This window comes from Monodon monoceros, unplaced genomic scaffold (genome assembly GCF_005190385.1).
Source record: "Monodon monoceros isolate NGI ecotype Baffin Bay Population unplaced genomic scaffold, NGI_Narwhal_1 Super_Scaffold_18, whole genome shotgun sequence".
Classification (NCBI taxonomy): domain Eukaryota; kingdom Metazoa; phylum Chordata; class Mammalia; order Artiodactyla; family Monodontidae; genus Monodon; species Monodon monoceros.
Window position 1 is genome coordinate 39,891,338 of NW_021703774.1, and position 16,969 is coordinate 39,908,306.

A 16,969-nucleotide genomic window follows, 5' to 3' on the forward strand; every position below is an offset into this window, starting at 1 on the left:
CTCTCTCTCTCTCTCTCTCTCTCTCTCTCTCTCTCTCTCTCTCTCTCACTCACTCTCTCTCTCTCTCCTCTTTCTGACACATTTCACACCCAGCGCACATTCCCAGCAGTGATACGGGAAGCAGGCACAGCGTGTAGCATTTGGTGGTCTAGGCTACACTGGTGATGGCACTTTGGACCTTTAGGGGAATTTGAAAGCTCCCTTTATAAATTATAATAGTCACTGATTACATTGCATAGACTTACCACAATAACCCTTTGCTCAATTCTGACAGCAAACCTTTGTGAGCAGAGACTTGGAATGTGGTTCTAGTCTACAGCTCCTCAGGGCATGTTCTTAGACCCTATAAAACCATCTGATCTTCACAGCTTTCTCTGAGCTGACTGGGTCAGGCATCCCTCTTTTCCCTGAACACACAAATATAGTATTCTTTCTCCTCCAAAGTCATTCTACCCAAGTAAGTTCTCCGTAAGGATGCTTGGAAATTTTAAATAATTCATGTACAATGTTAAACACAGTTCCTTACATATGGTAAACAGTCAACGGATGTTAGCTACTGTTTTGTTGTTGCAACTATCATTATTACAATATGTGCCTACGAGCAACCTTCAGACACGGAAAGTGAGACTTGGAGGTTGCATATTCAAAACAGATGGCTGATCAATAATTTGGGGTCTTGAGTTGTGAACATGTAACACCTTTCTAAAACTAAGGAGTATATACTGCTTGCTTTATGATTAAAGAAAATGACATAACTTAAATTCTTGAGCAAGATATTTAAAAATAAAGCCATTAACTCTGAAAACTGATTTTAGTTTCACATTATTTAGCAATGTGGTGAGTACATAGTGTTCTGTGGAGGAATAGTGCCTAACAGGGGACCTAGTTTGTACTGCTTATACGTGTTTGAATGAATCTTGATAGGTTGAGACCTCATTATAGAGGCCTGAATATATATACATGCCTGGTTAAGCAAGACATTTGAATGTTATTTAATGTTCAGTGAGAAGCCATTTCAGAATTTTGAACAGGGAAGTGATGTAATCCATTGCCTGCCTTAGACTGGAAGGAAATGTGCAAAAGGTTATATTTGATGACAGGGCTATGGTAAATTTCTTCTCCTTTTCTGAAGTTTCTAAGAACACACATCCTTTTTAAAGTTTCTGGAGCACACTCCCAAAGGTGATGGTGGCTCTCTATGGGGAGCTTGGGAATGGGGGTGGGGGCAGTGTATTTGAATCTGGGAGGCGTAACATAAGTACTTTGAATGAGAGCCCCCAAGGAATTGTCCTTCAAGAAAATCACTGTTTTAGGGAATCCTTAAGTATCAGAATCGTAGATTATAGAGCTACATTTAACCTAGAGGTCCTCAGATCTCACCCTCGTGTTACGGATGAGATCAAGTGAATTCCTCAAGGCTCTTAACGCAGGGCTTCTGATTCCTAGTCCACTGCTGTCTCTAATATACGATACATTAAAGTTTTAGACGATCGCTTCTCGGCCTTTTGGCTAAGATCAAGTGTAAAGTTGTAGGCAAACAGACTCTTAGGGAGGACTGGCCTATATAGCTTCATCTTTCCTGCTCCAACAAGCCTGAAGGTTTTCATGCCATCTTGCTATACATTTAAAATTGTACCACTTAGATATTCGTGTAGGTTAATAAGTATAAGAATGAAAATAAAAATCTCACCATCCCAGAGGCAAAGCACTGAAACATTTTGTTACATTTTCCCACCAGTCTTTTAAAAATATATGTATTTTTAAAATTAAGATCCTATTGTTTTATAGCTTGTTTTTTTAAAATTTAATATATCCAGACATTTAGTTATATACCTAAACCTTGTGTGAATACATCATTTAAAATGCTTATGTAGTAATATTTCATTGAATTCATGTGTCAAAACATGTATAATTAAACCTCTATTGTTAGATAGTAAGACAGTTCTCAGTTTTTCAAGCAAGCTGCTATTTTATGAATGCAGATGGCTCTCGGAGGAAGCCTTTTGGTCATTCACACAATAATATGAGTCAGTTAAATATCTATGTTTTCTTTTTACCACCTAGCTGAGAGCAGCTAAGTTAGAGAATGGAGGTTGTGATTTGGCATGTAGCACAATAAGGGGAGGAAAGATGGGTAGGAGCTGGTGTGAAGGGTATAGTTGTACATAGGCCTTGTGAAGCCCAGAATACAGTAGGTGCAGAGATAAGGAAGGAGGTTGCTAAAGTGGAGTAATTTCAGTATTTTGCATAGAAATGGCTCTTTTTTTCTTTTTCTGATCCATGTGACCTTTGTTTCAAGACTTAAAACTCGAGCTGTGTTTTGAGTTTTTTTGGTTCTCCAACACAGTAGATTCACTAAGTATTGGTTAAAAGGCTGGGGTGCCTGAGCACCACTTCCACTTATTATTGTCCAAGTTCCAACCTAGCTACTTAAAACCTTTTCAACATGATTGTTGTGAGTTTTGGGCTACCTGCAGACAAATAGTAAGTGTGTTTTGTCAGTTTAATGGAAATGAAAGGGCAGATATATTCAGGCTTAGTGACTAACTGAATGTCATTAGGAAAGGACAAGAAGACATCAAACATGACTTAAGAGCTAAAAGCCTCAAAAATGGTGAAATGAGGAGTTATTGCTGATTTGTGAAGAAAACTGAAGGATGACACCTGAAAACTCGTATTACATTTCAGGAACTTGTGCTGGTGAGAGATAGGGATAACACAGATAAAACCGTAATTTGGAGATATTCTAAAAGCCCTCATCTTAGCCAGTAGTTTCAGTTGTGGCTTAAAACACCATATCTATCTGTACTTCTGAATAATAAAATGGGTAAATTTGCATTTCACATCCTCCTTCTTTAGTTGAAAACAATTGATTACTTAGGAGAGGGATCATACTATAAACTAGGTCCCAGTTCTGCTTCTGATTTGCTATATGACATTGGACAAGGCATTTCACCTCTCTGGTTTCTAGTCTGTAACTCAAAGGATAATTAATACTGGTTTAGATAATTTTTGAAGTTCCTTCTGAAACCTAGAGTCTTTATTTCTAAAACAAAAAATGACCCCTGAGATAGGGTTGGCTGTACATTCTCAAATTTGAAAAATTCAGCAAAATGTTCATCTAGTAGATTCATGTAACTTTTAAGTATAGCATCTTGAAGGTGTCCCTCTATCAAGTAAAGAACAAATGTCTCAGTTTAATATATGGCTGCATAAAAAAATGCAACCACAGTAGGTGACCAAAAGGATAAGTAACTTTCAGGAATTTTGAAAACCCAGTAGTATTTAGTATGTGCTCTCTCAGCATTAAAAAGGTCACCTTGCTAATACATGTTAATTTTGAGAGCTTAATTGACCTTTGGAATGTTAATATCAACCTTTTTTGGTGTGTTTAGAGGTTGGAGCAATCACGGAAGAAACTGAAGCCTGTGATTGGTGGAGTTTGGGTGCTGTCCTCTTTGAGCTTCTCACTGGCAAGGTAAGCAGTGACCTGGAGGTTTATTAAGTTTATCCAGATGCTACCTTGATTTCAAATTGAGAATATTTAGCCTTTGCCTTTAGTTTTTAGGTCAGGGACTAAGAAAACCTTGATACCAAAAAGGGGGGGGGGCAGAAAAATGCATGTTTATCAAGATTCCAGATTTTTTAAAAAGTTGAATTCTATTACATTGAATAAATTGATGGTAAAATTCTGTTATGTCACACTGTTAGTCCATAGCGAGATATAAGACTACACACTCTTTCTCTTCTTTTTCTATGAGTCAGTTTCAACAGAGTTAAATCTGTAAGGTTCATGTAAGGATTTAAATTCTCTGTATGTTTTAAATACCTGTCTGAAACCAGGAGGGAATTATCATTTTAGAAAATTCATGTAGATATTAAAGGTAATATTATCTTTTTTCTCAATACTGTAATTTTTCCTGTCCATTCTGGCTTAATAGAGAGTTATTGATCAGAGAGAATGTATAGTCTCTCTGATCAATAACTTTTAAGTAAGATATTTGAGGTTAATAGTTAATAGATTTTAATTGAGTATTGTGCAGATTGCCTCCTGGGATGAAAACAGAGGAAATGAACAGTCATACTTTTGTAAGTAGTCATCTACCTTAAATATGTAGTTAATACTGAGCGCCTAACATGGTTGTGGTATACACAAGTCACCTGTACATACATTTAAACCATAAAGTGCTATACATATATAAAGCATTATTATTAACAACTTTTCAACTTTGAAGGTTTGTAAGAACACTAAAAACTTTGAGATATCAAGTCCCATTTTAGTTTTTGGGTGTAATGGAAGTTTTTCTATTATGAGCCACTCTCTTTATAACTAAGGGAAAAGGGTGAGTGGCCTAAGCTTATGATGCGATTTTGATGACTGCCTGTATTTCAGTCAGAGTTCTGTGGGCTCATAGCCCTTGTACTAAACTGCTTAGAGGGTACTGTGGTGATTACTGCACCTCCGGTTAAGGTGGCTGTTGAGCTTTCTGTATTTGCTGTCCATAAACCCTGTGATGGAACAGAATATGATGTTGTGTGGGATAAGAAGTGTACCTGATTGATTGTTTCAGACTCTGGTTGAGTGCCATCCAGCAGGAATAAATACTCACACTACTTTGAACATGCCAGAATGTGTCTCTGAAGAGGCTCGCTCACTCATTCAACAGGTAATTTAATTGACCTATTGGCCAAGTATATCAACCATGCAAATTAGCAGAGCCCACAGCTCCAAAACCTTAAAGAAATTAGTTTCAGACAAGGAGGACCCTTTACTAATTACAAATTCAGAACTAGTACCGTACATCTTTAGGCTTCTACTATTATCTGAGTATTGGTGATGTCAGAGAGAATAGGTAAAGCTTGTTGGTATTATTTATTTATTTATTTTAAATCCAGGCTAATGTTTAGTCAATTCCATATGTCTGTGTAGGTGTGAGATTTAAGTATTGCTTTTAGCTGGTCTGGAGCTGCTCTATTACATTTTTTAACCATATGTGAATGGCTATGTTCTTTTCTTTTCTTTTCTTTTTTTTTTTAACTTTTTAAAGAGTTTATTCCTTAGAGCTAGTCTCGAGATAGTATATGGCGAATGGCTATATTTATAAACGTAGGAATGGGCTACTTAGGAGAGAAGTGGTAGAAAATCTTGCCAAGTTAGATCACTTGTAGATCCATTCATGGAACTTGAATATTGGTGTCAGTTGGTGTATTTCTGGTGGCTTTGAAGAAAGAGACTATTGATAATTAAAGTTCAGTATCCCAGAGGCAGGCTTGGAACTCTAGTGAGCTCCTTAAATTGATTCGCCGTGTGTAAAATGCTCACCTAGTTTTGAAGAGCAAGTTTTGATGAGTACACTGAGGGTTGTTAGCATTGAGGTGTGATAGGCTCACAGCCAATCAGCAAGAATTGTCAGGACTGTGATCCCCTATGCTTTTGGGAAAATATCAAGGGAAAAGTTATTTGAAAAAGATGAAGAACTAAAATTTTTGTTTAATGAAACATGAATTATTTTTTAAATCAGGGAAAACAAAATTTGTAAAAAAAAAAAAGAAAGAGAAAAGGGGAGGGGAGAAAATATTAAGAAGAGTATTGCCTAGTATTCTCTTGAGCAGTGATTTTTGTTCCATTCAATGAATATATGTAAGGCATAGTGTCATAAGCTACAAACTTGAGATTCACAAATAATTATATCACAGATGGATTTAATAAAGGCTATCAGAGAGGTTTAAAAAAATACTTTGGCGAGTCAGGATAAAGAGGTGTAATAATTCATGCAGTGGTGGTATTAGGAATGTTTTTGTGTAGTGAGTGTTATTCTTGTGGAGGCTTAGCCAGAATTTTGGCTTGCAAGGTTGGATGTGGGAGAATAACTGGGTGGAATGAAAAGCTTGAACAAAGGCAGAGAAGGAGTCAGAAAGACTCAATTTGGGAAATCAAAAGTTTGGTTTATCTAGAGTACAAGGATGAATATAGGGATGAGTAATAGTAAGTAGATGAGAATGGAAAGAGAAGTTGGGGCTCTCTTATCATGAACACCAGGGGAGAATGATAGTATTTAATTCAGTAAAAAATTGAGATTTGGAGTTTTTGTGCACAAGAGTGAAAGGATCAGAGTCGTGCTTCAGGAAGATTAATTTGCCCAGACTCTGTAAAATCTAAAGAAACATAATCAGGTTGGAAATAGTGAGATGAGAGTACCCTGAGCACTTTGTAAAAGGATTAAGAGGTAATGCAAAGATACATAAAACATTTCATTCTAATGGGCAAAAAGGACAGCTCCTCATTTGATTTCATATCCTTTGTTGTGGCACAGCAAGGTAAATTCAAAGTATTTTTTTGGCTATTAATTTAAGGAAGGCTAGCAACTGCTATTTTTTGTTTCTCTTTCTTAAAGAAGTAGTCATTATTATATAATATTGAGAATAGAATTCCCCACATTAATTAATAAAGGTCTGGTACTCCTGTCTATCAGAATTTATGTTGTAAAGGAGTCTGAGCTTAAGATATGTTAAGTTCCCAAATACAGATATGTATAGCTTATATAGTTAAAGCAGCATTCTGTCATTGGCCTGCCTAAGGAAACTACCACTCATGTTGAGGAAACATCATCAGGAAAGGGAAAAGGGGTCTCTTGGCATGATTAGCAATTTGTCATTTTGACTTTCCTCTTCCACTACCTCATGGTTCATAAAGGTTACTTTAAAAAATCACAAAATGATTTATGTGGAAAGAATTATTCCACTTTGAGGAGATTTTCCCCTTTGGTCTTTTCAGCTCCTTGCTTTCTTCCTAGATTTCATAATTCCCTGTACCCATGGTTTAGTCATCTCAGTCCAAGTGAATGGTGCTAAAGTAAACATAGTTACATTTTAAATGCAGTTTTAAAAAAAGATATTTACAGATCCTCAGCATGGATGTTTGTACTTCCCAGTGTACTTTTAGTTCTTTATGACACAATTGCTTTGTCAGTTGAAAGATATTATATGAGAAAAAGACCTTCACAACAAATTTCTGTGCCTCCAATGCTCAGCTTTATTGCCAGTTCTTTAGGAGGAAGGAGGTTGGCAGTGACTGTCTTGGTTTTGCCACTGGCTGACACATTCTTTTAGCAATAGAATCTTTGTGTGATCTCTCAGAAGGCCTGGGACAGTATTTAAAATGGCAGAATAAGCAAGACAGTCATGGGTAAACAATTGTACTTTTGCCTATAGATTTACACTTGCAAAATTATAGAAGAGTCCATGAACTAAGGTAAATTGACTTTAGTAAAAGTCAAAATATGAACTTTTATTGGAATTTCTTTTTTTTTTTTTAAACATCTTTATTGGGGTATAATTTCTTTACAATGGTGTGTTAGTTTCTGCTTTATAACAAAGTGAATTAGTTATACATATACATATGTTCCCATATGTCTTCCTGGAATTTCATAATGAGGTCATGTTTTGGAAAGAATGGGGGCAGGAAAGCCAATTTTAACAAGAAAGAAAGAACTTACATGTTTATATGTTTCCTGAAATATTAAAAAACATGCTATAGTTATAGTTAATTCTTACTAATGTTTGATATTTTAGATTTATATTCAGATGTTTAATGCCTTCCACATTTCAATCAGTGGACATGACTTGTCTGATTTTGAAAATGGATTTGATACGTTTAGGATATGCTTATGCCGTTTGTTTTATAGTAGCAGCTTTTCTCTTAAGACAGTTTAGCAACTTCTAATATAAAAATTCTTTGAGCAGTTCACTTTAATAAAAAGTAGTCATTTTGAATGCTAGATACAGTAATTTCAAGTGAAAAGACTGTGAGTACAGTCTTTTGAAGTATATGCTTCACTCCCCTTGTGGATTTGGTGATAGCAAAGTGAAGTAATAGATTCTTGGCATTTGCAGATCATGCACTCATAAAGCAGTGTAATGTTGTGATTAAGAACAGGGATTCTGGAGACTGAGTACCTGAATTCAGATCATATCCTTGCTACCTACTATCTATATGATCTTAAACAAGTTATTTAATTTCTCTGAGTCTCTGTTTTCTCATCTATAAAACAGAGATATTTATAGTAACTATTCATAGAGTTGTTGTGAGTTCAGTGAATTAACCTATGTTAAGCAATTAGAATAATGCCTGGCACACAGTAAGCGTCACATAAATGTTTTGTATTATTATGGTTGATAGGGCAGCATTGAAAGCTCACGACATGTAGTAATTTATAATTCGATGAAGCATATAGTTGAATTATAGTATAGGGCTGCTAACATGAGAGTGACACAACTGCTGGTGATACAGGTTGAAAAGGTCTAAAAAGTAGTGGATTGGCACGTAATAGGAAATCAACTGATGCTTTTATATAAATGATTAATTATTAGTGAATAATAGAAATATAGAAATAAAGGAAAAAGGAGAAATAAAAGTTTAGGTTTGATTTGAATAGTGGGATTTCCTATAGGTATAGAACCATTAATGTAATCATCCACATATTTCAGTTGCGGTTGACTAAATTCTGTGGAAAAAATTATATGCTATAGGAATATTCTCAAATTTGAATGGCTATAGCCATATGAGAAAGTTGGAAAATTCTCTTCTCAAAAAAAGAAATTATACAGTTGGACAGAATTGGCAAAAATAACCATCTTTGTGCTCTGGAAATTGATCAGAGGGATGCAACAATCTGGAAAGTACTTATGCTTGAAAAACAGCTGAACTTTGGGAAAGAATTGTGGGACTCTGTGGCATTCTTGCCTGGGGCTACTTGCATTCTCTCTTCCCTGCTTGGCCAGGTGTGAAGGTTCTCCCAGGTTGAGGTAGGCCATGAAGACCAGCACTGAGGCTGTATGCATGTGCAGGGAAAGATCTCAGTGGAAAGTAAAAACAAGGACAGAGTTGAAAGTGGCCTAAATTTTGAATGTGTTCTCCTGCCCACTGGCATAGGATGGAAGCTTTAGTAGCTAAAGTATTTGAATGCAACCCCTTTTCAGTCACTGGTTGACCACTAAGCTATGCAGACACAGTGGTGACCCTTAGGAAACCAAGCTTAAAAAAGGAAAACTTAAAACTTTTTTCTTAAAAAAGAAAAAAAAAATGAGCAGAGATATCAACCTCTGCTTGTTACAGTGGGGTGGGGGAAGCAGATTTACAGATCTAGCTGAACAAGTTATCAAAGAATAAACCAACCAACAGCAATTGATAACAGTCTTCGTGAGAAAAAAATAAGACTCCAGAGTCACTAAAATATATTATCTAAAATGTCTCATTTTCAGCAAAATATTGTAAGATATCCACAGAAACAAGATAGTATGATCCATAGGCAGGGAAAAAAACAGTCAATAGAAATTACTCCGAGTGTCCCCAGAATTCTGGGTTTAATAAAGACTTCAAAGCAGTTATTATAAATATGTTCAAAGAATTAAAGGAAATCATGTATAAAGAATTAAAGGAAAATAAAACAATAATGAATCAACAAATAGAGATTCTCAATAAGGAGATAGAAATTATATTAAAAGGAAAAAAAGAACAAAATAGAAATTCTCAAGTTGAAAAGTACAATAATTGAAGTGAAGAATTAAGTAGGGGAAAAAAAATTCACTGGAGCATCTCAACATGATAGTAAATTATCCAATCTGAAAAACAGGTTAAAAAATTTGAAGAAAAATGAACAGGGATAAAGAGACCTGTAAAACGATATTAAATATACCAATATACATATAATGGGAGTTCCAAAAAGAGGACATAGGGAAAGGGGCAGCAAAAAATGTTTAAGAAACAATGGCTGAAAATCCTAAATTTGATGAAGAACATTGAGATGCATCCAAGAAGCTTAGTGGACCTTATGTGGACGAATACAGAGAGATCCACATAGAGATATTGTAGTCCACTTGTTGAAAGACAAAAACAAAGAGGAAAAGGAGCCAAAGAAAAACAACTCATTGTATCCAAGGGAACATTGTGATGTCTGACTTCTCACCAAAAACAATGCAAGAGAGGTAGGAGAAGATGGCGGAAGAGTAAGACGCGGAGGAACCTGTGCAGCCCGCCACTGCCAGGGTCCCATGATCCAGGGACAACTTCCCCGGGAAAACGCACGGCGTGCCTCAGTCTGGTGCAACGTCATGCTGGCCTCTGCTGCTGCAGGCTCGCCCCGCATCTGTACCCGTCCCTCCCCCGGCCTGAGCGAGCCAGAGCCCCCGAATCAGCTGCTCCTTTAACCCTGTCCTGTCTGAGCAAAGAACAGACGCTCTCAGGCGACCTACACGCAGAGGCGGGGCCAAATCCAAATCCGAAACCCAGGAGCTGTGCGAACAAAGAAGAGAAAGGGAAATCTCTCCCAGCAGCCTCAGAAGCAGCGGAAGAAAGGTCCACAATCAACTTGGTGTACCCTGCATCTGTGGAATCCTGAATAGACAACGAATCATCCCAAATTGAGGAGGTGGACTTTGGGAGCAAGATATATTATTTTTTCCCCTTTTCCTCTTTTTGTGAGTGTGTATGTTTATGCTTCTGTGTGAGATTTTGTGTGTATAGCTTTGCTTTCACCATTTGTCCTAGAATTCTGTCTGTCCGTTCTTTTTTCTTTAAAAAATTTTTTTCATAATAATTATTTTTTATTTTAATAACTTTATTTTACTTTATCTTTATTTGATTTGATTTGATGTTATCCTCTTTCTTTCTTTTTTTCTTTCTTTCTTTCTATTTTTTCTTCCTTTTATCCTGAGTTGTGTGGATGAAAGGCTCTTGGTGCTTCAGCCAGGAGTCAGTGCTGTGCCTCTGAGGTGGGACAGGAAACTTCAGGACACTGGTCCACAAGAGACCTCCCAGCTCCACGTAATATGAAACGGTGAAAATTTCCCAGAGATCTCCATCTCAACACCAAGACCCAGCTTCACTCAACGACCAGCAAGCTATAGTGCTGGACACCCTATGCCAAACAACTACCAAGACAGGAACACAGCCACATCCATTAGCAGAGAGGCTGCATAAAATCATAATAAGGCCACAGACACCTCAAAACACACCACCAGACGTGGACCTGCCCACCAGAAAGACAAGATCCAGCCTCATCCACCAGAACACAGACACTAGTCCCCTCCACCAGGAAGCCTACACAACCCACTGAACCAACCTTAGCCACTGGGGATAGACACCAAAAACAATGGGAATTACGAACCTGCAGCTTGCGAAAAGGAGACCCCAAACACAGTAAGATAAGCAAAATGAGAAGACAGAAAAACACACAGCAGATGAAGGAGCAAGGTAAAAACCCACCAGACCTAACAAATGAAGAGGAAATAGGCAGTCTACCTGAAAAAGAATTCAGAATAATGATAGTAAAGATGACCCAAAATCTTGGAAATAGAATAGAGAAAATGCAAGACACATTTAACAAGGACATAGAAGAACTAAAGAGGAAACAAGCAATGATGAACAAACAACAAATGAAATTAAAAATACTCTAGAAGGGATCAGTAGCAGAATAACTGAGGCAGAAGAATGGATAAGTGACCTGGAAGATAAAATACTGGAAATAACTGCTGCAGAGCAGAATAAAGATAAAAGAATGAAAAGAACTGAAGACAGTCTCAGAGACCTCTGGGACAACATTAAACGCACCAACATTTGAATTATAGGGGTCCCAGAAGAAGAAGAGAAAAAGAAAGGGACTGAGAAAATATTTGAAGAGATTATAGTTGAAAACTACCCTAATATGGGAAAGGAAATAGTTAATCAAGTCCAGGAAGCACAGAGAGTCCCATACAGGATAAATCCAAGGAGAAACACGGCAAGACACATATTAATCGAACTATCAAAAATTAAATGCAAAGAAAGCGTATTAAATGCAGCAAGGGAAAAACAACAAATAACACACAAGGGAATCCCCATAAGCTTAACAGCTGATCTTTCAGCAGAAACTCTGCAAACCAGAAGGGAGTGGCAGGATGTGTTTAAAGTGATGAAGGAGAAAAACCTACAACCAAGGTTACTCTACCCAGCAAGGATCTCATTCAGATTTGATGGACAAATTAAAACCTTTACAGACAAGCAAAAGCTGAGAGAGTTCAGCACCACCAAACCAGCTTTACAACAAATGCTAAAGGAACTTCTCTAGGCAAGAAACACAAGAGAAGGAAAAGACCTACAATAACAAACCCAAAACAATTAAGAAAATGGGAATAGGAACATACATATCGATAATTACCTTAAATGTAAATGGATTAAATGCTTCCACCAAAAGACACAGACTGGCTGAATGGATACAAAAACAAGACCCATATATATGTTGTCTACAAGAGACCCACTTAAGACCTAGGGACACATACAGACTGAAAGTGAGGGGATAGAAAAAGGTATTCCATGCAAATGGAAATCAAAAGAAAGCTGGAGTAGCAGTTCTCATTTCAGACAAAATAGACTTTAAAACAAAGACTATTACAAGAGACAAAGAAGGACACTACATAATGGTCAAGGGATCGATCCAAGAAGAAGATATAACAATTGTAAATATTTATGCACCCAACATAGGAGCACCTCAATACATAAGGCAGATACTCACAGCTGTAACAGGGGAAATCGACAGTAACACAATCATAAAAGGGGACTTTAACACCCCACTTTCACCCATGGACAGATCATCCAAAATGAAAATAAGGGAACACAAGCTTTAAATGATACATTAAACAAGATGGACTTACTGATATTTATAGGACATTCCATCCAAAAACAACAGAATACACATTTTTCTCAAGTGCTCATGGAACATTCTCCAGGATAGATATCTTGCGTCACAAGTCAAGCCTTGGTAAATTTAAGAAAATTGAAATCGTATCAAGTGTCTTTTCTGACCACAATGCTATGAGACTAGATATCAGTTACAGGAAAAGATCTGTAAAAAATACAAACACATGGAGGCTAAACAATACACTACTTAATAACCAAGAGATCACTGAAGAAATCAAAGAGGAAATCAAAAAATACCTAGAAACAAATGACAATGAAAACACGATGACCCAAAACCTATGGGATGCAGCAAAAGCAATTCTAAGAGGGAAGTTTATAGCAATACAATCCTACCTTAAGAAACAGGAAACATCTCGAATAAACAACCTAACCTTGCACCTAAAGCAGTTAGAGAAAGAAGAACAAAAAAACCCCAAAGTTAGCAGAAAGAAAGAAGTCATAAAGATCAGATCAGAAATAAATGAAAAAGAAATGAAGGAAATGATAGCAAAGATCAATAAAACTAAAAGCTGGTTCTTTGAGAAGATAAACAAAATTGATAAACCAGTAGCCAGACTCATCAAGAAAAAAAGGAAGAAGACTCAAATCAATAGAATTAGAAATGAAAAAGGAGAAGTAACAACTGACACTGCAGAAATAGAGATATAGAGATATACCATGTTCTTGGATTGGAAGAATCAACATTGTGAAAATGACTCTACTACCCAAAGCAATCTACAGATTCAATGCAATCCATTTCAAACTACCACTGCCATTTTTCACAGAACTAGAACAAAAAATTTCACAATTTGTATGGAAACACAAAAGACCCTGAATAGCCAAAGCTATCTTGAGAATGAAAAATGGAGCTGGAGGAATCAGGCTGCTGGCCTTCAGACTATACTACAAAGCTACAGTAATCAAGACAGTATGGTACTGGCACAAAAACAGAAATATAGATCAATGGAACAGGATAGAAAGCCCAGAGGTAAACCCATGCACATATGGTCACCTTATCTTTGATAAAGGAGGGAAGAATATGCAGTGGAGAAAAGACAGCCTCTTCAGTAAGTGGTGCTGGGAAAACTGGACAGCTACATGGAAAAGTATGAAATTAGAACAGCCCCTAACACCATACGCAAGAATAAACTCGAAATGGATGAAAGACCTAAATGTAAGGCCAGACACTGTCAAACTCTTAGAGGAAAACATAGGCAGAACACTCTATGACATAAATCACAACAAGATCCTTTTTGACCCACCTCCTAGAGAAATGGAAATAAAAACAAAAATAAACAAATGGGACCTAATGAAACTTCAAAGCTTTTGCACAGCAAAGGAAACCGTAAACAAGACCAAAAGACAACCCTCAGAATGGGAGAAAATATTTGCAAATGAAGCAACTGACAAAGGATTAATCTCCAAAATTTATAAGCAGCTCAATAACAAAAAAACAAACAGCCCAATCCAAAAATGGGCAGAAGACCTAAACAGACATTTCTCCAAAGAAGATATACAGATTGCCAACAAACACATGAAAGAATGCTCAACATCATTAATCGTTAGAGAAATGCAAATCAAAACTACAATGAGATATCATCTCACACCAGTCAGAATGGCCATCATCAAAAAATCTACAAACAATAAATCCTGGAGAGGGTGTGGAGGAAAGGGAACACTCTTGCACTGTTGGTGGGAATGTAAATTGCTATAGCCACTGTGGAGAACAGTATGGAGGTTCCTTAAAAACTAAAAATAGAATTACCATATGACCCAGCAATCCCCCTACTGGGCATATACGCTGAGAAATCCATAATTCAAAAAGAGTCATGTACCAGAATGTTCACTGCAGCTCTATTTACAATAGACAGGACATGGAAGCAACCTCAGTGTCCATCAACAGATGAATGGATAAAGAATGGCACATATATACAATGGAATATTACTCAGCCTTAAAAAGAAACGAAATTGAGTTATTTGTAGTGAGGTGGATGGACCTAGAGTCTGTCATACAGAGTGAAGTAAGTCAGAAAGAGAAAAACAAATACCGTATGCTAACGCATATATATGGAATCTAAGGGAAAAAAAAAGGTCATGTAGCACCTAGGGGTAAGAGAGGAATAAAGACACAGACCTATTAGAGAATGGACTTGAGGATATGGGGAGGGGGAAGGGTAAGCTGTGACAAAGTGAGAGAGTGGCATGGACGTATATATACTACCAAACGTAAAATAGATAGCTAGTGGGAAGCAGCCACATAGCACAGGGAGATCAGCTCGGTGGTTTGTGACCACCTAGATGGGTGGGATAGGGAGGGTGGGAGGGAGGGAGACGTAAGAGGGAAGAGATATGGGAACATTTGTATATGTATAACTGATTCACTTTGTTATAAAGCAGAAACTAACACACCATCGTAAAGCAATTATACTCCAATAAAGATGTAAAAAAAAAAAGGAAGACAGAAGACAGTGGAATGACATATTTAAAGTGTTGAAAGGAAGTAACTGTCAGCCAAGATATCTATATCCAGCAAAATTATCTTTCAAAAATGAAAATGAAATTAAGAAATTTCCAAGTAAAGACAGAGAATTCGTTGTTAGCAGAGTTGTCTTACAAGAAATAATACAAGAAGTCCTTCAGCTGCAAGTTACCAGATAGTGACTCAGATTCATAGGATTCATTCCAAAGTTCTGGAATGATAAATCTGAGTTAATAGAGTTAATAGAATATAAGTGATATAAATATATATAAATAATATATTTATTATATAATGTATATAAATATATATAATATATATAAATATTATATATATTTAATATATATATTAAATATTATAATATTTAAATAAATTAAATAAATTAAGTAAAATAAGTATTTAAATATATTATAAATATATATAAAGATATATTCTATATAATAGAATATAACTAATATAAATCTGAGTTAATAGAAAAGACTAAATATGTTTTTTCTCATTTCTCTGCTCAACTTCTTTCAAAAGACATAAGGTTGTACAAAGCAATACTTGTAACACTGTGCTGGTAGGTTTATAACCTATATGGATGTAACATATAGTATTTGACAGTAAAAGACAAAGGAGGACAGAAGGAATGGAACTATAGTGGAGCAAAATTTCTGCATTTCACTGGAATTAATCTGAAGTAGATTGTGATAAATTAAGAAGCATATTATAACCTTGACAGCAACCACTAAAAAAAATAGTAAAGGAAAATTATTAGAGGAACTGAAATAGTACAGTAAGAAGTATTTGACACAGAAGAAGGCAGTAAAGGGGAATGAAAAAAAACAGTAGACGTAGAAAACAAGTAGCAAATTAGCAAACGTAAACCTACCATGTCAATAATTACATTCAGTGTGAATGTCTAAACATGCCAAACAAAAGGCAAAGATTGTTAACTGGATAAGAAAGAGATCCAACTATCTGTGTGCAAGAGACACACTTAAATTAAAAACACAAATAGGTTGAAAGAAAAAGGGTGGGAAAAGGTAAATCATGCAAACAGTGACCATAAGAGAGGTGAAGTGGTTTTATTAAATATCAGACAAAATAGATGTGGAGACAAGAGAATTACCAGGGACTAAGATGTTTTATAATGATGAGAGGATCAATACAAAGAAAGATATAATAATTATAAATGTATATGCTCTAATAACAGCTTCAAAACATATGAAGCAAAGTCTGATTGAATTGAAATAATAGATAATACAATAATAATAAATGGAGGCTTCAATACCCCATTCTTGATAATTAATAGAAAATCAGCAAGGATATAGAGAAGACTTGAACAACATTATCAAACAACTCTGACGTATATAGAACAATGATTGCAGAATACAGTCTTATCACATGCACGTGGAACATTCCCCATGATAGATCATTTGCTATGCCATAAAACAACTTTCAGTATTTAAAAGGATTGAAATTTTACAGCATACTCTGACCATAACAACTTTTTATTAGAAATCATCAACAGAAAGAGATCTGGTGAATCCATACCAGATATATGGAAATTAAACAACACACTTCTAAATAACCCGAGTCAAAGAAGAAATGCCAAGAGAAGCCAGAAATTGTTTTTAATGGAATGAAAACAAACACATGTTATATCAGAATTTATAGGACGCAGCTACATCAGTTCTTAGGGAAAATTTATGGCTTTAGACATCTGTATAGGAAAAGAATTGTCTCAAATAAAAATCTCACCTTGTAACTGAGGAAGTTAGAAAAAGAAACTG

General features: G+C 36.1%; 1 protein-coding gene across 10 annotated transcripts in view; it reads left to right on the plus strand.

Moving 5' to 3' along the window:
- RPS6KC1 (ribosomal protein S6 kinase C1) overlaps window positions 1–16,969 on the plus strand; it is a 215,744-nt gene that overhangs the window by 192,731 nt on the left and 6,044 nt on the right. For all 10 annotated transcript variants that reach the window (XR_003794328.1, XR_003794329.1, XR_003794330.1 and 7 more), the window contains 2 exons: window positions 3,396–3,478; window positions 4,572–4,667. Coding sequence is in view for 7 of the 10 variants with exons in the window: in XM_029227679.1 (XP_029083512.1) it covers window positions 3,396–3,478; window positions 4,572–4,667 (179 nt within the window). In the remaining 3 variants the exon portion in view is untranslated. The remainder of the gene's footprint in view (window positions 1–3,395; window positions 3,479–4,571; window positions 4,668–16,969) is intronic.